The sequence below is a fragment of the Cyanistes caeruleus genome, chromosome 2 (genome assembly GCF_971803275.1).
Source record: "Cyanistes caeruleus chromosome 2, bCyaCae1.hap1.1, whole genome shotgun sequence".
Lineage (NCBI taxonomy): Eukaryota > Metazoa > Chordata > Aves > Passeriformes > Paridae > Cyanistes > Cyanistes caeruleus.
This window is the reverse complement of record NC_141702.1, coordinates 382,112-403,788: the sequence shown is the minus strand read 5'-3', so window position 1 is coordinate 403,788 and position 21,677 is coordinate 382,112. Positions and strand designations below refer to the sequence as shown.

At 62.7% G+C, this 21,677-nt stretch overlaps 1 protein-coding gene and 3 non-coding genes across 11 annotated transcripts; 3 read left to right on the top strand and 1 right to left on the bottom strand.

Moving 5' to 3' along the window:
* The first annotated feature begins 671 nt into the window (after window positions 1–671).
* Window positions 672–835, top strand: LOC147654527 (U1 spliceosomal RNA). The gene has a single exon (XR_015283954.1). It is a non-coding gene; the product is annotated as a U1 spliceosomal RNA (small nuclear RNA).
* Window positions 836–3,130: 2,295 nt separating this feature from the next.
* On the bottom strand, window positions 3,131–3,294 carry LOC111927520 (U1 spliceosomal RNA). Its single transcript, XR_002863599.1, has one exon. It is a non-coding gene; the product is annotated as a U1 spliceosomal RNA (small nuclear RNA).
* Window positions 3,295–7,409: 4,115 nt separating this feature from the next.
* LOC147654526 (U1 spliceosomal RNA) lies at window positions 7,410–7,573 on the top strand. Its single transcript, XR_015283952.1, has one exon. It is a non-coding gene; the product is annotated as a U1 spliceosomal RNA (small nuclear RNA).
* A 280-nt stretch (window positions 7,574–7,853) lies between these two features.
* On the top strand, window positions 7,854–21,673 carry CAD (carbamoyl-phosphate synthetase 2, aspartate transcarbamylase, and dihydroorotase). Of its 8 annotated transcripts, none has more exons than XM_086875262.1 (45): window positions 7,854–8,070; window positions 8,319–8,458; window positions 9,391–9,520; window positions 9,712–9,854; window positions 9,962–10,103; window positions 10,597–10,768; window positions 10,841–11,026; window positions 11,111–11,223; window positions 11,327–11,466; window positions 11,562–11,693; window positions 11,916–12,149; window positions 12,232–12,453; window positions 12,791–12,979; window positions 13,159–13,283; window positions 13,363–13,496; window positions 13,571–13,683; window positions 13,783–14,033; window positions 14,104–14,350; window positions 14,462–14,560; window positions 14,653–14,877; window positions 14,955–15,137; window positions 15,231–15,449; window positions 15,528–15,695; window positions 15,766–15,948; window positions 16,022–16,126; window positions 16,201–16,449; window positions 16,675–16,756; window positions 16,934–17,100; window positions 17,210–17,374; window positions 17,451–17,582; window positions 17,660–17,861; window positions 17,939–18,129; window positions 18,198–18,338; window positions 18,450–18,545; window positions 18,615–18,753; window positions 18,865–18,912; window positions 19,376–19,420; window positions 19,524–19,678; window positions 19,761–19,835; window positions 19,940–20,152; window positions 20,322–20,447; window positions 20,545–20,700; window positions 20,778–20,879; window positions 20,967–21,061; window positions 21,543–21,673. In XM_086875262.1, exons 1-45 carry the CDS (start codon window positions 7,986–7,988, stop codon window positions 21,643–21,645), a joined length of 6,762 nt encoding a protein of 2,253 aa, XP_086731388.1. In that variant the 5' UTR covers window positions 7,854–7,985; the 3' UTR covers window positions 21,646–21,673. The 8 variants fall into 8 exon arrangements, with proteins under 8 accessions (XP_086731388.1, XP_086731390.1, XP_086731389.1 ...); XM_086875263.1 differs by having other exon boundaries at window positions 7,895–8,070; window positions 18,627–18,753; XM_086875264.1 differs by lacking the exon at window positions 18,865–18,912 and having other exon boundaries at window positions 7,893–8,070.
* The last annotated feature ends 4 nt before the right edge of the window (window positions 21,674–21,677 follow it).

Genomic DNA, 21,677 nt, shown 5'->3' with positions numbered 1-21,677 from the left:
GGATCCGTTCGGGACCCGGATCCGTTCGGGGTCGGGATCCGTTCGGGACCCGGATCCGTTCGGGACCCGGATCCGTTCGGGGTCCGGATCCGTTCGGGGTCAGGATCCGTTCGGGACCCGTATGCGTTCGGGACCCGGATCCGTTCGGGCCCGGGATCCGTTCGGGCCCGGGATCCGTTCGGGCCCGGGATCCGTTCGGGACCCGGATCCGTTCGGGACCCGGATCCGTTCGGGGTCCGGATCCGTTCGGGACCCGGATCCGTTCGGGACCCGGATCCGTTCGGGACCCGGATCCGTTCGGGGAGGCTCCGCCGCGCCGCCAGGGGGCGCTGTCGCGGGAGAGCGGCGCGAGGCGGGGTTCGGGGGAGGCGTGGCCATGCAAATCAGAGCGGGGCAGGGGGCGTGGTAATGCAAATTAGCGCGGGGCAGAGGGCGGTGCGGGCCGGTTTGTGGGGCGGGGTTATGCAAACGAGGCGAGGCGCGCGGCATGCCGGGACACGGCCCGCGCAAAGCCCGCGCTGCCCTCGCGCGTCCGCGGGCGCTGCGCGGGCCGGGCCGTGCGGGCCGGGCCGCAGCGCGGGGCCGGTTGGGTGCGGGGCCGGGCTCGGGCTGGGCGTGTGTTGGGGAGGCGTGGGGCGGGCAGGGTGTTTGGGCGCTGGGCGGGCTCGGGCATACTTACCTGGCAGGGGAGACACCATGATCAGGCAGGTGGTTTTCCCAGGGCGAGGCTCATCCCTTGCACTCCGGGTGTGCTGACCCCTGCGATTTCCCCAAATGCGGGAAACTCGACTGCATAATTTGTGGTAGTGGGGGACTGCGTTCGCGCTCTCCCCTGGTTTATCGGTGAACGGTAGATGCAAACGGAAAATTGCTCCCTGAGAGCCGTGTGTTTGTTACCGGACTCAGCGTTTCCCCGTGCGGTGTGTCGGGGTTTTTAAAACCTTTTTCAGCCACCGCTCCGCTGTCTCAGTGGTGGTCTCGGTCTCTGCCTGTCCGAGCACGCCTGGGTCCGTGCAGAAGCGGCAGGAGAGCTCAGCCCCGCTCCCGTTGCAGTCGGGATTCTCCTCTCGCAGCTCCGGGCCCGGGCCGCGCTTGGGCCCCGGCGGGCGGCGGGGCTCGGGTTCGCCCCGGCGGCACCTCCGCACACCGGAGCGGGGGCCGGACGGACCGGGGGAGAGTTTCCGTCCAGCTCGGCTTTGGGGTTTTCGCTGATACAGAGAAAACAAACAGAACTCAGCAGCATCTTCGGATGCTTGTTGGGCAGCTTTTCTCTGTTACGGCGTCCCGGGCGCATGGGGGATCGTTGAACTCCTGCGTTTCATGCGCTCCTCGGCTCTGAGAGGAAAGATGTGCGCTAATGTCTTACAGAAGGGTGAAGGGATGGGTGTTAACATCTTTGAAATGAGTCTTAATGTGCCCACCGGCTTCGGGCAGCGGGTTCCTGCAGAGCCCTCCGTACCCCGGTGGGTTTTGTACGTGAGGTGGGGTGAGAAGCCCTCCCCATACCCTGGGAGGTTTTGCTTATGCTTTATTCATACGTAATTATTAGCAGATTTTATATATATAAATTGTAATTTTCTGCTAAATTATATTTTTTTCTATTAAACTGTATTTTTTTTATTTCAAATTATTATTTAATTCCCTAAATTGTATTCCTTTTTAATTAAACTGCAATTAACCCAAGAGGCCTAGTTGTCAAAATTCTAATTTCATTTATAAAACGAGGCAAGAGACAAACGTGAGTCGGATGAAAGCTGAACCGAAGGCGGTAAGAAAAGACCAACCCCGATAAAATGAGAGGCCCAGCGAGGACTGGAAATGTTAACAGGCTCTTTTTTAGAGTTTGGGTTATTGCCAATTCGCATTTACCGCTCTTAGCCCCCGGAGAAGAAGCCGAGCTCGTCAGAAGAGCGGTGCAAGAGCTGCGGGAACTGAAGCGCTGACGTTCCCGGGCTTGTCCCAAACCCCGGCCCCCTCTCCTCGGTGCCAGGCCCAGGAGGCACTTTGCGGTGCTGGATGTGAAAGAGGTTTTCTCTGGTGCCCCTGGGGGGAACAGCGGCACCGGGTCTTTGTGCTAAGTGGGTCGGGAAGGCTACACCCTCCTGGTACCTCAGCCAGTGGGGAAAGGAAGAGGGAAACCTGCGGCCGGGAGTTAGGATAAAAGGAGGCTGTGCCCTCCAAAACCCTGAGAGAGAAAAGGCCGCGGGCATGTGCTGCAGTGAACTTTCTGCCTTTATTTGAACAAAATTTAAGAACTCCTCTGTCTCCTTTTTGGACATAAACCTCTTGCGTTTGTGGATCGGCAGTCACAAAGTCATTCCCCTTATCTAGCGTTACAGCATGTTTATTAATTTAACTTCGAAGACATCGTTTACATTTTCCTAAAAATGTTTTCCCAAACTACGCCTCCCCATTCTGAGTTATTTCATGGTCTCTGCTGTTATCTCCTATCATAAACAGTTCATTACACGCTTTTCTAGTGGTCATTCCGAAGCTGTCTTGCCTTGGCTTCTGGTCAACTTTTTCTCGTTGCTCCACCAGCTGTCCCCTTCGGGCCGGGTTTTGTGTATTCGCAGTAAAAGCGAATCTTGCGCTATCTCGTTTGTTACGGTTAAGCATAACATTGTACACAGTTTCTTCAGCAAGCAAAGAGGTGAAGTTCGTTTTATATCAACTCTCGTCCTTCACAAGGACGTGTCGAATTCCCCCCTCTGGGAGTCCGGCAGCGCTCAAGGGCTCGGTGTGGAGTGACCCGCTCGGAACTCCGCCAGGCGTTTCCCCGGTGTTTCCCGCAGATTCAGGGCGGGACAGGCCGGGATCATCCCGGCTCCAGACACGTCAGTCCAGCGGCCCCGCTGGGAAACCGCTCTCCGATTCCAGCAGGGAATAACCCGGGATCCAGCAGCGCCGGGATTCCTCAGCACCCCCCGGGTTATTCCTGAGCCACCTCACCGGGAACGGGAGCGGAATCCTTTCACTGCCGAGCCTCACTGCGCGCTTCAGCGCCGCTCCGAGCCCGGCCCCCAAAAACAGCAGCAGCGGGCCCAAGGCCCATCCGATACCAGCCTTTAGAGGATTACAGAGCTCTTCATCACTCCCAAATTCACGTTCTGTTCTTTAACCGGAATACCAGGGGAGAGCGCGAACGCAGTCCCCCACTACCACAAATTATGCAGTCGAGTTTCCCGCATTTGGGGAAATCGCAGGGGTCAGCACACCCGGAGTGCAAGGGATGAGCCTCGCCCTGGGAAAACCACCTGCCTGATCATGGTGTCTCCCCTGCCAGGTAAGTATGCCCGAGCCCGCCCAGCGCCCAAACACCCTGCCCGCCCCACGCCTCCCCAACACACGCCCAGCCCGAGCCCGGCCCCGCACCCAACCGGCCCCGCGCTGCGGCCCGGCCCGCACGGCCCGGCCCGCGCAGCGCCCGCGGACGCGCGAGGGCAGCGCGGGCTTTGCGCGGGCCGTGTCCCGGCATGCCGCGCGCCTCGCCTCGTTTGCATAACCCCGCCCCCAGGCGGGGCAGCGCCATTGCCGGTCCCGCCGCTCCTCCCGCCGTGACCGGAGCTCCGCTCTCGCCTCCCCGCCCGTCCGGCCCCTCCTTCCCGCCCGTGCCGGGACTGCGCGGTCCCCGTGCCCGCGGGAGCTTCAGCCGGGCGGTTCCAGGGCTGCCTGTCCTTCCCTTGGCTCATCCCTGCTTTGCGCGGCCCCGTGTGCCGGCCCTGGCCCGCGGGGTGTCCGCTGCCCGCTCCCACATCCCTGCCGCTCGGGGCGGCTCGCACCGCCCCGTTCCCCCCGCGGGAGATGCGGCACACGGGTCCCTGGTGCCCGGGAGCTCAGGGTCCCTCGTCACCGCACCCCGGGTGTCCCACTGTCCCTCCGTGCCCGCCTGGCGATGGGCAGCGCCTGACTGAAACCGCGGTCACAGCCCTCCCACCTCCCCTCCTCCCATCCCCTCCTCACTCAGGATTGTCCCTCTGACCCTCTCTGCCCCATCCAAGCCCCGCTTCCAGGCTCTCACGTTCCAATTTGCTTCCAGGCTGGATCGGCTTGTTATAAATGAAATTAAAATTTTGGCAACTAGGTCCCTTGGGTTAATGGCAGTTTAATTAAAAAGGAATAAAATTTAGGAAATTGAATAGTAATTTGGTGTAAAAGAATAGAGTTTAGTAAAAGAATATGATTTAGCAGAAAATTACAATTTATACATATAATCTGCCAGTAATTATGATTAACGCATAAGCAAAACCTCCCAGGGTATGGGGAGGGCTTCTCACCCCACCTGACGTACAAAACCCACCGGGGTACGGAGGGGGTTCCCCACCCTGCCCCTCGTACCAAACAAAGCACTTCCAGCTAAACTCATATACTGTGTGCTTCTACATATTCATTCATGTTTCCCATCAGTTTCCTCCTATTTCCCATTTCTCTGACTTTACGTCACTTTTCCTCACAGCACACGCCTCACTTGTTGTTAGGGGGTCTCCAGTCTTCTTTTGGGGTCTTTTGGGGAAGGCTTCTCCTCTTCCTCGTTGTCCTTTGGATGAGCTTACAGGTTTGTGCGTGCGTACTAAGCGTTGTGCTATGTGAGTTACTAATTACTCTGATATTTACTGATTTTAGACCCATGCCTAAAGTTCTAATTTTGTCTATCTCGGGGCCATTTTTCTCTTGGGACATCACTGATCTTCCAAACTCCATCCTGTACCTCAATTTTAACATGTAACATCTGTAAAGGGGCACATCTGCCTTGTAACACCGATTCTTTTGATTGCTTCTGATAAAAACTTTCCAAATAGTTACAATTTAGTTATGTTGTGGTTTTAAACCAACAACTAAGAAAATCACTTATTTCTTTCTGTGAGATATGGATTAGAACAAGAGCAAAACAGGCATACAACTTAAAAGGGAAAAAAAGAGAAAGTTTATTGACAAACAACAATAATAAGAACACCAGAATAAACTTCCAGAAAAACCTTTTCATCCCCTATCTACCCACTATTCCCTTGTTCACATGACAACAAAGACAAAAACTTTGGAACTTTGATGGTTAAAACAGTCCCAATTCTTGCTACAGTCTTTTCACCAGTCTTTGTAGAGAAACAGAAGTTTCTTCCTGTTAATTTATGGAGTTTCTCACAAGAAAACTATTTTTGTTATAGTTTTCTATTGCCCTAATGTTAGCTGCTCAGAGCTGCTATTATTAGAGCCCACTCCTCCCATTTTCACATCACTCTGAAGTGTGTATGGGCCATGAGTCTAGAGATAGCATTTTTAAGGATAAGTTATTCAAAGGCAAAAAAAGTCTTCTTCATCTGGTTCTGTGAGCTTCACCAGAAAACAGTTTTCTCATTGCCTCTCAAGGCTTCAAATCTCCCAGCACTTCACTATACCATAATTACTCTACTTTTTACTCAAATTTACACTTTGAACACTTTATTCCTCTCTAGATACTGTATTATGAATTAAAGGAGTTCTTTTCAGGACTTCATTGTCCATCTCCATAGTTTTAACAAGGAGATATTTCAGCTTAATTAAAGCATCTTCTTAATTCTCTACCTTCCTTGAAGCTTCTTTTCTTTCCTGTCACTGGTAGTTTATAAAGTCTCTTTTCATGTTGATCTCTCTCTCTCTCTCTCTCTCTGGATAAAAAGATTAATCTGCAAATCTCATCTGGGTAATGAAAGAGTTAAAATCTTGCCCAGGCTTTTGTAGATGGTTTGAGGATCTCTGCCGAACAGGAGCTGGAGCCGTCTGTGATGGAAAGTTCCTCATGACTGCTCTAGAGCGTGTAGTCGCTGCTCCAACCCGCTGCAAGTCCAGGGCCTCTCTCTTTCTTCACTGGGCAGTTTCTAGTGAATGTAGTTACAGCAAAACCTGCAGCCGAGCCAAAGATCGGCTCGGCCCGGCCCGGGGAAAACCTTCCCCAGGCCCCCCCATCTCCCGGCCGGGAGACGGGGCAGGCCCGGCCCCATCCCCGCCCGGCCGCATGGCCTGGGCAGGGACGGGAGGCCTGGAGCTCCGCCACCCTCCACAGCCAGAAAAACAAAGAGAACCCAGAGAGCTCTGCTTTTACACTTTAAGGTAGGGTTCACAAGTTGATCCCACTTTTCAATGGCCTAAACTGCAATGGCCTAAACTGCTGTCAATTCTCAGCAATGACCGATAATTGGTCAGGAGAAAAGACTCCAGGCAGTTCCCAGCAACTCCAACTCCTGTAAAGTAACTCCATGACAAGTTAGCACGAATCAATTCCATTTATTCCATGCTGAACCCTCATTGGCACAAACTCCAACAGTGACAAGCCCAGCACGACCTTGACGCTGCCCCAGCAGGTATCTTATTCATCCTTCATGCTCAGAAGGTGTTGCTACCCATCTAAAAGCTTTGCTCCAGATCTTCCAAGCAGTTTGGGAAGTTCTGTGAGCTGGCATCTCTGTTCTCAGCCTTTGTTCTGCAGATGGACAGCACTGCCCACAAGCAGCCGGAGTATCCCCGAGAGCCCAGCCAGCAGCGACAGGAGAGGAACAGGGGCACGGTGTCGGCTTTGGCTGTGCAAGGCTCTGTGGGGTGATGGGAGCTGCTGGGTCTGGGGTGAGGCGAATACCGGTGTTTAATGGCCCCTCGCTGCCCCTTGGAGGCTGCATGGGCATTTCCACGGCACCGTGTGCACATGGGCATCCCCTCCAAGGGCATCTGCTCTCCGTGTGCTGCTGCCAGTGCCCACACCCCCGCGGTACCGGGGGTTGCTGGGCCGTGGCACCTTGTAGGTGCCATCCTGTGTCCCTGTGCTGGAGCCCAGAACAGGCCCTTACCGCCCGGCGAGGCCCTGTGCAGCCCCTGCCGATCCCCGCGTCCCTCTCAGTTCGCAGGACCAGCCGGCAGCGACCTGTGTCCCTGGGGTAGCGCCGCTCACCCCCGGCCCGATCTCCCGCTCTCGGTCCAGTGGCGGCTGCGCTCCGCCATTGCTGCGGCTCTAGCCCGGCAGCGCTGTGCTCGGACACCGAGTCCCGGGCAGCCGGAGCCGAACCCGCGGAACCGGAGCAGGGCCCGGTTCCGGTCAGAGAGGGGGCGTGGCCTTGGGGGGGCGGGGCGGGGCAGCGCGAGCGCGCGGCAGAAGCGGCGAGGGCCGATTTGTGGGGGTGGTTATGCAAATTAGAGCGGGGCAGAGGGCGGTACGGGCGGTGTGAAGGCGGGGTTATGCAAACGAGGCGAGGCGCGCGGCATGCCGGGACACGGCCCGCGCAAAGCCCGCGCTGCCCTCGCGCGTCCGCGGGCGCTGCGCGGGCCGGGCCGTGCGGGCCGGGCCGCAGCGCGGGGCCGGTTGGGTGCGGGGCCGGGCTCGGGCTGGGCGTGTGTTGGGGAGGCGTGGGGCGGGCAGGGTGTTTGGGCGCTGGGCGGGCTCGGGCATACTTACCTGGCAGGGGAGACACCATGATCAGGCAGGTGGTTTTCCCAGGGCGAGGCTCATCCCTTGCACTCCGGGTGTGCTGACCCCTGCGATTTCCCCAAATGCGGGAAACTCGACTGCATAATTTGTGGTAGTGGGGGACTGCGTTCGCGCTCTCCCCTGGTGTGCTGGTGGCAAAGACAGAACAAGTTCAGAAGAAGCTTTTCATCTTTCCTAACTTTGGGTTACTGTAGCACCATCCGTCCGTTTGGGATCACTGAGAGTTGTTCAGGTCTCCAGTCGCCCTGTCCGAGCTTGCGTTCGGCCTCAGCCCGCCCGGGTCCCGGTGCTTGGCTGCTCCAGCATCTCCGGCCGAGCCCCGGGAACCGGCGGTCGGGCCCCGGCTCGGTGCTGTTCTCCGCGCCCGCTCTCGCCCCGCGGAGCCCCCGCGGCCGCTGCACCGGGCGCCGCTGTCCCGCCCCGGGGCGGTCCCGGCGCGGCCCCGCCCCGGATCCTCCCGCCGCCGCCGCAGCCCAGCGGCGCGCGCCCCGCTCGGTCCCCGCCGCGGAGCCGCCGGAGCGCACGTGGCGACGCCATGGCCCGACTGGTGCTGCAGGACGGCTCGGTGCTGCCCGGCCGCCCCTTCGGGGCCGTCGGGGCCGCCGCGGCGGGGGAAGTCGGTGAGTGCGTCCGGGGGGCCGGGCCGGGGCCGGGATGCCGTGGGGCGGCCCGAGACGGGCGGCGGCGCGGGAAGGAGCGGGAACCGGGGATCCGGCCCGGCCCGGGAACTCCGTCAGCTCGGGGCCCCGTCCGTGGGTCCTCCAGGGGCGCGGGGTTGGGATCGGCCCGGCCGTGCCCGGCTCGGTGCCCCCCGACGGGACGCGGGGCCGTGCAGCGCCCCGCATCACCCCCGTGCGATCCCCCGCAGTGTTCCAGACTGGCATGGTGGGGTACCCCGAGGCCCTCACCGACCCCTCCTACAAGGCGCAGATCCTGGTGCTTACCTACCCGCTGGTGGGTAACTACGGAGTGCCCCGGGACGAGCCCGACGCCTTCGGCCTCAGCAGGGTGAGCGAGGGGCTGCGGGTCCCGCGCTGGTGTCGCCGGGCGTGTGGCAGAACGGGACGCGGCCAGGGTGGCACGGATGGCACGAGGTGCCAGGGCGGGACGTGCGGGGTGCCAGGGCACAGTGAGTGGCACATGGGGGCAGGAAGAGGTTTGAGTGACCCCGACGCTTCGGGGCCCAGGGCCGCAGCGGGGCCCGGCGTGCTGTGACACGGCGAGGACGGGGGCTGGGCAGGGGGACACCCCCGTGCACTGGGATTGGGGTGCCCTCGCAGCTCGTGGGGTGTGGGGCTGTGTTTCCTCACCAGGGCTCTGTTGCAAGGCGGGAGTCTCGAAGCCCTGTGATAAGGCAGGACTGGGGCTGGGCAGAGGGGCTGCTCGAGGCCCCAGCCCCCTCCCAGCCCCTTGGCCACCACACTGCCCATCCCGGGGCAGAGTCCAGCCCTGCTGGGGCCGTGCTGTGCCGGCCTCCCCGCTCTGACCCGGGGGGGTCTCGCTGTTAGCAGCCCTCTCCCGTGGTGTGCAGGTCTCTGCTGTGGCCTGTGCTTCCAGGAACCTGAGCCTTGGTCCCATGGGACAGGACATACCGGCATGTCTGCACCTCGCTGGCGAGGCTGTGGCTGGTGGGTGGGTGCTTTCCCATCGGCTTGGTTTGTGCTGCAGCTGAGCCAAGCTGAGGCGTGTGTGGCACGGGCCATGTTGGAATGTGGGCAGTGGGCTGCAGTCCAGCAGCACTGTGGGGGCCTGGACACCCCATCCTGGGCCTCCCTGATCCAGGGACTTTGCTGGACTAAGGCTCAGCCTTGCTGCGATATGTGTGGGCCAAGGTGGGGGCAAGTGACAGCCCAGCACTGGGAGGGCTGGTCCTGTGCTGTGGGAATGGGGTTTGTGTTCCATGGGGTTTCACCAGGGCTGGTGACCCTCTGTCCCTGCAGTGGTTTGAGTCCAGCAAGATCCATGTGGCTGCACTGGTGGTGGGCGAGTGCTCAGAGACCCCCAGCCACTGGAGCGCATCCCACTCCCTGGACCAGTGGCTGAAGGAGCAGAACATCCCTGGGCTACAAGGTGGGACTGGGGAGACAGCAGAGTAGGGTGGGGGTGGGGGCTATGGGTCTGCACGTTCTGAAACCAGACCCGTCTCTGTGGAAATTTGCCCACCGGGGGTCTGACCCTCTGTTTGGGGGTGATGATGCTGCCGTGGCACAGGGCTGGGCTGGGCCAGGACCGTGGGATTGTGTCTCACAGCCCACTTGCAGGGGTGGATACCCGGGCGCTGACAAAGAAGATCCGTGAGAAGGGGACGCTACTGGGGAAGCTGGTGCCGGATGGGACCCCCGAGGGGAGCCTCTCCTTCGAGGATCCCAACGAGAAGCACCTGGTGCAGGAGGTGTCACTGAAGGTGTGGAGGGGAGTCTGAGCGGGGCTGGGGACGTGGGGGCTGTGCAGCTCCTCGCTGCGGGGGCTGGCCCCAGCAGGAGTCCGGGCAACCCACTCCCCTTCCCACAGGCACCACGAGTGTTCAACCCGGGCGGGTCGCTGCGTGTCACGGCCCTCGACTGCGGCCTGAAGAACAACCAAATTCGGTGTCTGTGCAAACGGGGGGCCACTGTCACTGTGGTGCCCTGGGACCACCCGCTGGACCCTGCAGGTGAGATGGCAGTGGTTGGGGACAGTCGGGGGCGGTGGGGGGAATGGGGTCTGGCATAGGGACTGTCTGCATGGTTGCTGCTGGGGACAGCAGGCACCTGTGTCCTGCTCAATGCAGGTGGGGTGGGGAGCCTCGGTGTCATCATTCCTGGAGGCTTTGGGTCTTGGGCCCTCAGTGTGGCACCACAGGAGCAGGGCCATGGGCCTGGGCTGCCTTGCTGTGATTGGCATGGGGGACTCTGGACTGTGGTATTGGTGTGCCTCAGGGTGGGGGGGCACCATGGGGGAGTGGCTGGGCCTTGCTGCCCTTTGAATGGGTGTTGTGGGGTCAGAACACCTTGGTTGCAACCCTGCTGGGGTGTCGAGGGAGCTGCAGGCTCAGGGTGCTTCTCTGCTGATAGCCAGGAGTGCCCACTGTGAGTCTGTGGGGATCTTGGGGGCCCTGCTGTAATGCTGAGGGGCCCCACTTTGACCCTGCTGCTCTCTTGACACAGACTTTGATGGGCTGTTCATCAGCAATGGCCCTGGGGACCCACAGCTCTGCCAGGAGACGGTGTCCAGCCTATGCCGGGTGCTGGATGCACCCCAGCCCAAGCCCGTTTTTGGGATCTGCCTGGGACACCAGCTGCTTGCCCTGGCCCTCGGTGCCCGTACCTACAAGATGAAGTGAGTGGGAGTCTGGAGTCACTGCAGGGGTCCTGGCTGCTGGGGCTGCCTGACACCTGTCCTGCCACACAGGTACGGGAACCGTGGGCACAACCAGCCCTGCCTGCACGAGGACACGCAGCGCTGCTTCATCACGGCGCAGAACCACGGCTTCGCGGTGGAGACGGGCAGCCTCCCGCCCGGCTGGCTGCCGCTCTTCACCAACGCCAACGATGGCTCCAACGAGGGCCTCGTCCACCAGCACAAGCCCTTCTTCAGGTGCGTGTGGGGAGACAGCACGTGTGGGGTTGGGGGCTGTGGCTGTGGGTCACAGTGATGTGCCCTGCCTGATCCCCTCCGCAGTGTCCAGTTTCACCCTGAGCACTGCGCCGGCCCCACAGACCTGGAGGGTCTCTTTGATGTCTTTGTGGAGGTGGCGCGGGACCTGCGGGACGGGCACGGCAGTGCCCGGACAGGTGGGTGTGAGTGTGAGAGACGGGCGGGACCTCGGGCCGAGGGCTGCAGGACAGGGCTGTGCACGGGGATGCCCTGTCCCCAGCGTGCCACGTCCCCCCCCAGTGCGGGAGCGCCTGCAGGAGCGGCTGACCTACGCCAAGGCCCCAGCGGGGGATGCAGCCCGGCCCCGCAAGGTGCTGATCCTGGGCTCTGGTGGCCTTTCCATTGGGCAGGCAGGCGAGTTCGATTACTCGGGGTCACAGGTGAGTGCCCACCCCAAGGCATAGGGGGTGGTAGGGGCCACAGGGGGGGCAGGGGCCCAGGGGCCACCAACTGTGACCCTTCTGCTCCCCATGAGGCCATCAAAGCGCTGAAGGAGGAGAACATCCAGACGGTGCTGATCAACCCCAACATCGCCACGGTCCAGACCTCCAAGGGCCTGGCGGACAAGGTGTACTTCCTGCCCATCACCCCTGAGTACGTCACCCAGGTGAGCACCCCGGGATGCTGGCTGGGAGGGGGCGATTTGGGAATGCAGGGATGGTGGAGTTCAGGGAGGTGAGCTTGGGGCTGGGCTGGGGGATGGCCTAGAGCCTGGTGCATGTAGGGCAGGGTAGGCTTGGAAGGGACTTGAGGGGCCGCACAGGTGAAGAGGCAGCTGGAAAACACAGGACCCACCCTGGTTTCTGTCCCACCACCCCGTACCCACCAGGTGATCCGGAATGAGCGGCCTGACGGGGTGCTGCTGACCTTCGGGGGGCAGACAGCCCTCAACTGTGGCGTGGAGCTGACCAAGGCGGGGGTTCTGGAGCGTTACCACGTGCGGGTGCTGGGCACACCCGTTGCCTCCATAGAGATGACAGAGGATCGCAAGGTCTTTGTGGAGAAGATGGAGGAGATCGGGGAGCACGTGGCGCCCAGCGAGGCGGCTGCTTCCCTGGAGCAGGTCTGGGGTGGTCTGGGGAGCTGTGGGACAGGGCAGGGTCCTGTCCTTCCTGTTCCCACCATGACCCCGTTGCTCCCTGTAGGCACAGGCTGCAGCTGAGCGATTGGGGTACCCGGTGCTGGTGCGCTCTGCCTACGCCCTGGGGGGGCTGGGCTCCGGCTTTGCCAACAGCCGGGAGGAGCTGGTGGCTCTGGTGAGCCAGGCCTTCACCCACACCTCCCAGGTGCTGGTGGACAAGTCCCTGAAAGGCTGGAAGGAGATTGAGTACGAGGTGGTGCGAGATGCCTACAACAACTGTGTCACGGTACGGGATGGAGGGAGGCCTCGGCTGCTGCAGAGGGATAAATGTGGGGCAGGGGCTGGGGGCTCACACTGCTCCTTGTCCCCAGGTAGGGTTCCCCAGTGCCTCCAATGGTGCTGGCACAGCTGCTGTGTGCCACTGGGAGCTGCACCCTGTGTGCCAGAGCCCTGCGCCCCTGTGCTGGGGTGTTCACCCCGGCTCTCCACCCAGTGGAGCACCCCGTGTACTCCAGTCCTGACTGGGCAGGGGAGGATGTGGTGGGAACTGGGAGGGACCCACCAGGGACAGCACGTGGAGCTGTGGGGGAACCCCAAGCCTACAGTGATCTCCCCACTGCCAGGTGTGCAACATGGAGAACCTGGACCCGCTAGGGATCCACACGGGCGAGTCCATTGTGGTGGCACCCAGTCAGACCCTCAACAACACCGAGTACTTCATGCTGAGGCGCACAGCCATCAAAGTGGTGCAGCACCTGGGCATCGTGGGCGAGTGCAACATCCAGTTTGCCCTCAACCCCGAGTCAGAGCAGGTACTTGCAGCTCCCTACGGGTTCTGGCTCCCGCTCCTGATCCCTGGCAAGCCTCGCCCTGGGGGATCTGGGTCCTGCCCCATGCTGTCCCACCAGGCTGTGCCGCTGCAGCATCTCGGACACAGCGGGTCTGGCCTGTGCCACGGCACCCACTGACCCTGCCTGCCTGCTGCCCACAGTACTACATCATTGAGGTGAACGCCCGGCTCTCCCGCAGCTCAGCCCTGGCCAGCAAGGCCACCGGTTACCCACTGGCCTATGTGGCTGCCAAACTTGCTCTGGGCATCCCCCTGCCCCTCCTCAGGTGAGGGACCACCACAGCATGAGACAATGTGCTGCCCTGGTGGGATGGCCCCAGCTGCTGACCCCTGTCACCTCCTCAGGAACTCTGTCACCAACTCCACCACGGCCAGCTTTGAGCCCAGCCTGGACTACTGTGTGGTGAAGATCCCGCGCTGGGACCTCAGCAAGTTCCTGCGCGTCAGCACCAAGATCGGCAGCTCCATGAAGAGCGTGGGTGAGCGCAGGAGGGCGGCACTGGTGGGGCACGCGGCGGGCACAGGATCCTCCTGCTCACCCCACCTTCTGCAGGCGAGGTGATGGCCATTGGAAGGAACTTTGAGGAGGCGTTCCAGAAGGCTCTGAGGATGGTGGACGAGAACTGTGTGGGCTTTGATCACACAGTGAAGCCGGCCTCAGACATGGTGAGCAGTGGGGTCTGGGTGTCTGTGCTGGCTGTGCTATTCTGGAAGGAGAGGGGGCCACCTGCCTCCCTCGGCCACACTCAACCCCTGGCCCGGCAGGAGCTGGAGACGCCGACGGACAAGCGAATCTTCGTGCTGGCAGCAGCGCTGCAGGCCGGGTACTCCATCGAGCGGCTCTATGAGCTGACCAAGATTGACCGCTGGTTCCTGCACAAGATGAAGAGCATCACGGACCACGCGCTGCTGCTGGAGTCGTACCGGGGTGCGCAGAGCACCATGCCGCCCGCCGTGCTCAAGCGCGCCAAGCAGCTCGGCTTCTCCGACAAGCAGGTGGCCCTGGCTGTGCTCAGGTGAGATGGGATGGGGACAGCCCTGTTCTGCTCCCTGCCTCGATCCTGGCGCTCACCCAGCTCTGTGCAGCACCGAGCTGGCCGTGCGGAAGATGCGGCACGACCTGAAGATTCTGCCAGTGGTGAAGCAGATCGACACGGTGGCAGCAGAGTGGCCAGCCCAAACCAACTACCTGTACCTGACCTACAATGGCTCTGAGCACGACCTGGCCTTCCGTGAGCCTCATGTCATGGTCATTGGCTCCGGCGTCTACCGCATTGGCAGCAGTGTCGAGTTTGACTGGTGTGCAGTTGGCTGCATCCAGGAGCTCCGCAAGGTCAGACGGGCCCCAGCACCCTGTGGAGCGAGGGGTGGGTGTCCCCAGTCAGAGGATGAGGCTGGGTAGGGGTTGGGGGCTCTGGGCTCACCTTGTCCCAACTCCCAATAGATGGGCTTCAAGACAATCATGGTGAACTACAACCCTGAGACAGTGAGCACCGATTATGACATGTGTGATCGCCTCTATTTCGATGAGATTTCCTTTGAGGTGAGTGGTCTGGGGCCCTGAGAGCTGCAGGGCTGGGTGAGGGCTGCCATGGCTCTGTCCCAGCCATCCCTCTGCCCTGCACGGTGCTGCAGGTGGTGATGGACATCTACGAGCTGGAGAACCCTGAGGGTGTGATCCTGTCCATGGGCGGGCAGCTGCCCAACAACATCGCCATGGCCCTGCACCGGCAGCAGTGCCGCATCCTGGGCACCTCCCCGGAGGCCATAGACTCGGCCGAGAACCGCTTCAAGTTCTCCCGCCTGCTCGACTCCATCGGCATCAGCCAGCCCCTCTGGAAGGAGCTCTCCAACATGGAGGTGGGGCCCAGCGAACAGGAGAGGGCTGCCTCAGGGCGGCTCTCTGCACGTGCGCTGAGGTTCCATCTCTCCCACAGTCAGCCAAGCACTTCTGCTGCAAGGTGGGGTACCCCTGTGTCGTGCGCCCTTCCTACGTGCTGAGCGGTGCTGCCATGAACGTGGCGTACTCGGACAGCGATTTGGAGAAGTTCCTGAGCAACGCCGTGGCTGTGTCTAAGGAGCAGCCTGTTGTCATTTCCAAGTTCATCCAGGAGGCCAAGGTCCATCCAGGAGGCTGCTCCAGCCCTGGGATGTCCCCTGAAAGCCCTAGCCCCCACCCCAGGGACAGGCTGTGACCATGTTCCCGCTCACAGGAGATTGACGTGGACGCGGTGGCCTGTGACGGTGTGGTGGTGGCCATCGCCATCTCGGAGCACGTGGAGAACGCTGGGGTGCACTCGGGTGATGCCACACTGGTGACCCCCCCACAGGACATCACCCCCAAGACACTGGAGCGCATCAAGGCCATTGTCCATGCCATTGGGCAAGAGCTGCAGGTCACAGGGCCCTTCAACCTGCAGCTCATCGCCAAGGTACCTGGGACTGGGGATTGCACGGGTGGGTGCTCACCCCACGTCCCCAGCCCTGCCTCATTCTGCTCTCTCTCCTAGGATGACCAGCTGAAGGTGATAGAGTGCAATGTTCGTGTCTCCCGCTCCTTCCCCTTCGTCTCCAAGACCCTGGGTGTGGACTTGGTGGCTCTGGCCAGCCAGGTGATCATGGGTGAGGATGTGGAGCCTGTGGGACTGATGACAGGCACAGGCATCGTTGGTGTCAAGGTGAGTGGGGGCCATGGGGCCAGGCTGGGGTGCAGGGTCAGGCAGCTCCTGAGCGTCCCCTTGCCCCCAGGTGCCCCAGTTCTCCTTCTCACGCCTGGCGGGCGCTGATGTGGTGCTGGGTGTGGAGATGACCAGCACGGGTGAGGTTGCCTGCTTTGGCGAGAATCGCTGCGAGGCGTACCTGAAGGCCATGCTCAGCACCGGCTTCAAGATCCCCAAGAAGAACATTCTGCTGACCATTGGCAGCTACAAGGCATGTGGGGGTAGAAGTGCTGGGAGCCTGGGGTTCCCTCTCTGCCCTCTGACAGGCCCCTGGTTCATTTCAGAACAAGAGCGAGCTGCTGCCCACGGTGCGGACGCTGGAGAGCCTCGGCTACAATCTGTATGCCAGCCTCGGCACCGCCGACTTCTACACTGAGCATGGCATCAAGGTCAGGGCTGGGGCCTGCAGGGCCAGGGTCACTCCTGGGGTGTTGCAGGGCCCTGACGGGGTCACTGCCTGCAGGTGAAGGCTGTGGACTGGCACTTCGAGGAGGCAGACAGCAGCGAGGCTGGCGCCCGGGAGACCCAGCGCAGCATCCTGGACTACCTGGCCGAGAACCACTTTGAGATGGTCATTAACCTCTCAATGCGCAACTCGGGGGGCCGCCGGCTCTCCTCCTTTGTCACCAAGGGGTACCGCACCCGGCGCCTGGCTGTCGACTACTCCGTGCCCCTCATCATCGACATCAAGTGCACAAAGCTCTTCGTAGAGGTGGGCTGGGACACGTAGAGATGCGCTGGGGCACGTGGGGACCACAGGTGCAAGGAAAGGGAGCGAGGTAGGGTTGTAGAAGTCCTGTTGTGGGTGCTGTGGGGCAGGCACTGTGTGTGGGTGTCACTGTGCAGGGGTTGTTTTTGGGGTGCAGCTCGCAGAGGCATCATCACGCTGGCCCTGCTCCTGACCTAGGGTCCTGCCTCACGGCTGCTGTTTCTGCAGGCACTGGGCCAGATCGGGGCAGCTCCCCCATTGAAGATGCATGTGGATTGCATGACATCCCAGAAGCTCATCCGTCTGCCAGGTGGGTGTTCGGTGGCCCCATGGGGGCAGCACGGAACCAGGACTGCTGGCAGCCGGGCTGGGCACATCTGCAGGCACGGCAGGGAGAGATGTTTGCGTGCTGCACTGGCGGGATGGCCCTCGTCCCTCGTATCCCCTGTGGCCAGCAGCTGCCAGTGCTGACGCTGACACTCCCCAGGCCTGATCGACGTCCACGTCCACCTCCGTGAGCCGGGTGGCACCCACAAGGAGGACTTTGCATCGGGCACGGCAGCCGCCCTGGCCGGGGGTGTCACGATGGTGTGTGCCATGCCCAACACCAGCCCTGCCATCACCGATGCCACCTCTTTCGCCTTGGCGCAGAAGGTGAGGAGCTGCTGCCAACCTCACATCCCCTCCTGTGCCAGCCATGGTGGGCTCCTTGCTGGTGGCAGGACCGGTCCCGCCACAGCTCCCACTGCCTCTTGTCCTGCAGCTGGCTGAGGCTGGGGCCCGCTGCGATTTTGCTCTCTTCCTGGGGGCCTCCTTGGACAATGCTGGCACTCTGGGCCCCCTGGCTGGTGCAGCCGCTGGGCTCAAGATGTACCTGAACGACACCTTCTCCAGCCTGAGGATGGACGACGTGTCGCTGTGGATGGAGGTGAGCAGGAGGGCAGGGGCTGGCACAGGGCGGATCTGCTCGCCGCACCGGTGCCCAGCAGCCCCGTTCCCCCCAGCACCTGGAGCAGTGGCCGCGGCACCTGCCCATCGTGGCGCACGCGGAGCGGCAGACGGTGGCCGCCGTGCTGATGGTGGCCCAGCTGTACCAGCGTCCTGTCCACATCTGTCACGTGGCCCGCAGGGAGGAGGTGAGCAGGGCGAGCCTTGGGTTCCAGGGATGGAGCACGGCGCCCTGTGGGTTCCCCACTAACCACGGCTGCCCCAGATCCTCCTCATCAAGGCGGCCAAGCAGAGGGGGATCCCGGTGACGTGCGAGGTGGCCCCGCACCACCTCTTCCTGAGCCAGGATGACCTGGGGCGCCTCGGGAAGGGCCGTGCAGCCGTGCGGCCGGAGCTGGGCACCCGCCAGGACGTGCAGGCGCTCTGGGAGAACATGGACATCATCGACTGCTTTGCCACTGACCACGGTAAGTCCCCAGGGATGGTGGCCATGGGGCGGGGAAGGTGGCGGGGACAGGCTCCAGTGACCAGCCCCATCCTGCAGCACCCCACACGCTGGAGGAGAAGCAGGGGCAGGAGCCGCCCCCTGGGTACCCTGGCCTGGAGACGATGCTGCCGCTGTTGCTGACGGCCGTCTCTGAGGGGCGACTCAGTGTGGAGGACATCGTCCAGCGCCTCTATGAGAACCCTCGCAAGATCTTTGGGCTACCAGCGCAGGAGGACACCTTTGTGGAGGTGTGTCCTTGCCCATGCGCCCCAGGTCCAGCCCCCACCCTTCTGCCTCTGACCCACTGTCCTGGCAGGTGGACCTGGAGCACGAATGGATCATCCCCAGCAGCACAGTCTTCTCCAAGGCCCGCTGGACCCCCTTTGAGGGCATGCAGGTGAAGGGGACAGTGCGGAGGGTAGTCCTGCGTGGGGAGGTTGCCTACATTGATGGGCAGGTAAGTCCTAGGTCTTTTTATTCTGGTATTGAGGATGTTCTCTATCACAGAGGGGGTGCTGACCCCAGTGCTGACCCCGTTTCCCTAATCCCATCTCTGCCATGGCTGCAGGTGCTGGTGCCCCCTGGCTATGGACAGGATGTGAAGAAGTGGCCCTCAGGAGCTGCACTGCTGCCACTTGGGGCCCCCACCAAGGAGAGTGTGAAGGTACTGGGGTGTACCCAGCTGGCAGGGGGTCCCTCTCCACCCCAGCTCCAGCTCGGTCTCTCGTTTCAGAACCCCGAGCAGTCCCGGCACATGGCTGGTGATGTGCTGCGTGGGCGAGCCCCCAGCCCGCGCCGGCCCGGCCCGGCAGGTGACACACGCTTCCACCTCCCGCCCCGCATCCACCGAGCTTCCGACCCCGGGCTGCCAGGTAGGGGGGCGGCCGGTGTGGCGGGCGAGCGGCGGGCACGCTGCCTGGGGGGCCGGGTCTGGGAGCGTGGCTGGGCGGCCCCGCTGATGCCAGCCCTTGTGTCCCGTTCAGCATTCCGGAGGCTGGGAGCCGCGCACCGCCCGGGCGCCCGAGGCACCGGTAATGTCTGGGGGGGGACTCACTAATGGCACTGACTGCAGCCCATGAGTGCATCCCCTCCCCCAGGTGCCGTACAGGCCCCGGGCTGCCTGCGCTGCCCACCACGGGCCCCTGACGGCACCCAGCACCGGGACTGGGCGCTGTGGGACAGGGCATGGCTGTGGCCGCCCACTCCCCTCCTGCCCCAGCTCACCTCAGGGACCCCTCACCTGCCAGTGTGATCTGGGGGGTGGCCAGTTGGGAATTGCAGGGCGTGCAGGGAGAGGGTCACAGCACAGCGTGGGGCTTGGACTGCCTCTCTGGTTGACCATCCCCCTGGCATCAGGCCCATCTTGATTTCACCTGGTGTTGCCAAGGGCCAGGAGGGTTGTGCCACGCTGGCAGCATGCCAGGAGGAGAGCGGGGCCCGGGGTGCCGCTACTCCCCACAACCCCTAACACCACCGCTCCCCTCTCCCACCCAGCCGAGGACACTCGTGAGAAGGGCAGCAGGAAGGCAGCGGAACTGGGTGAGTGCAGCAGGGGCCCACAGTGGGAATCCGGGGTCTGAGGCTGGTGCCTGGGCTCCTCAGAGCACTCCCGTGGGCTGACCAGCTGCTCTCGGTGCCGCAGATTCGGCGGGGGTCCAGGACAGCCACTTCTACCCCCTGGGCCCTGTCCCGCGCCAGGCATCTCCTCAGCGCGCTCCCCACTTCCAGACCTCCCCGCTGCTGCACCCCCTTGTCGGGCAGCACGTCCTCTCTGTCCGGCAGTTCTCCAAGGAGCAGGTGGGTGCGGGGCTGTGGGTGCTGCAGTGCTTCCCATGCCCCAGCTGAGCCCTGGTGCCTCCCGTGCCACCTGTCCCTGCAGCTGTCCCACCTGTTCAATGTGGCACACACCCTGCGCATGCTGGTGCAGAAGGAGCGGAGCCTGGACATCCTCAAGGTGAGCCGTGCACAGAGTGCACACCTGTGCCCTGGGCACTGCGAGGGAGCCCTGAACCAGCCGGGGATGCCAGGGCTTCCCGAGGTGACAGCTCGGCCCTGCAGGGGAAGGTGATGGCGACCATGTTCTACGAGGTGAGCACGCGGACCAGCAGCTCCTTTGCAGCAGCCATGAGCCGGCTGGGTGGCTCTGTCCTGTCCTTCTCCGAGGCCACCTCCTCTGTGCAGAAGGGCGAGTCGCTGGCGGACTCTGTGCAGACCATGTGCTGCTACGCTGATGTGCTGGTGCTGCGGCACCCCCAGCCTGGCGCTGTTGAGGTGAGGGGCTGAGGGAAGCTGCCTTCTTTTCTGGAGGCACTGGGGACTCTGCCCCGATGGCAGGGATGGTGACCTGTGCTGTGGGGCAGGGATGTGGTCCCCAGCTGGGTTGGGGCTGGGGATCGTGCCCTGCCCGTGCTCACCTGCCCTGCCTTGCTGGTGCTCCCAGCTGGCCGCCAGGCACTGCCGCAAGCCGGTGATCAACGCCGGGGACGGGGTGGGGGAACACCCCACGCAGGCGCTGCTGGACATCTTCACCATCCGCGAGGAGCTGGGCACAGTCAACGGGATGACGGTGAGGTGCAGGGGCCAGACGGCACAACCAGCTGGTCAAAGGGCCCTGTCTAGGCCCTGAGTGGCCCCAGACAGGCTGGGCTGACCTCTCTCCCCAGATCACCATGGTGGGTGACCTGAAGCACGGGCGCACGGTGCACTCCCTGGCCCGCCTGCTCACCCAGTACCGCGTCAACCTGCGCTACGTGACCCCTCCCGGCCTCCGCATGCCCCCCGACATCACCAGCTTTGTGGCCTCCCGGGGCATCCAGCAGGTGAGGAGCAGGGTGGGGGCTGGCCCGCACACACTCTCTGGCCCTGTGCCCCCCCCAACCTTACGGTGCTGCCCCAGGAGGAGTTCGGGAGCATCGAGGAAGCGCTGCCAGACACAGACGTGCTCTACATGACCCGCATCCAGAAGGAGCGCTTCCAGCGGGCCGAGGAGTACGAGGCTGTGAGTGAGGGGAGCCTGGGTCCTGCTGCCCTCCGGGGGTGTGGGGACTCCCCTGGCCCAGCTCAGGGGCTCTGTGTGTTCCCTCAGTGCTTCGGGCAGTTCATCCTCACACCCCACATCATGACCCGAGCCAAGGAGAGGATGGTGGTGATGCACCCCCTCCCCCGTGTCAACGAGATCAGGTGGGGAGGGGGGAACGGGGCTAGGGCGGCTGCAGGGCTCTGAGGGCAGGGCAGGGAGCGTGTGGGGAGGTGTCTGGGAGAAGGGCTGCGGACTCTACAGGGCACAAGTGGGGGTACCCCGGGCACGGGGGCTGTAGGAGGGCTCGGGGGGTGTCTGGGGCAGTGGCGCTGCAGGGGGGGCTGGCAGGGCCATGGAAGCTGCAGAGTGTGGGGGTGTCTGGGGCAGGAGGACGGCAGGGTGGTGGGCAGGGCTGGGGAGAGCTCAGATCAGCGGGGGCTGCAGCGGTGGGTCTGTGTGTGCCGGGGGAGAGCTCAGATCAGCGGGGGCTGCAGCGGTGGGTCTGTGTGTGCCGGGGGAGTCCCGCGGGGGTCGGCGCCTCCCGGGGGGATCCTGAGGGCCCCGGGGGGATCCTGAGGGCCCCGGGGGATCCTGAGGGCCCCGGGCCGGGGGGGCGGTGCCGCTGATGACGTCACTCCGCAGCGTGGAGGTGGACTCGGACCCGCGCGCCGCGTACTTCCGGCAGGCGGAGAACGGGATGTACATGCGGATGGCGCTGCTGGCCACGGTGCTGGGCCGCTACTGACCAATAAACGCTCTCGGTCGCGACACGACATC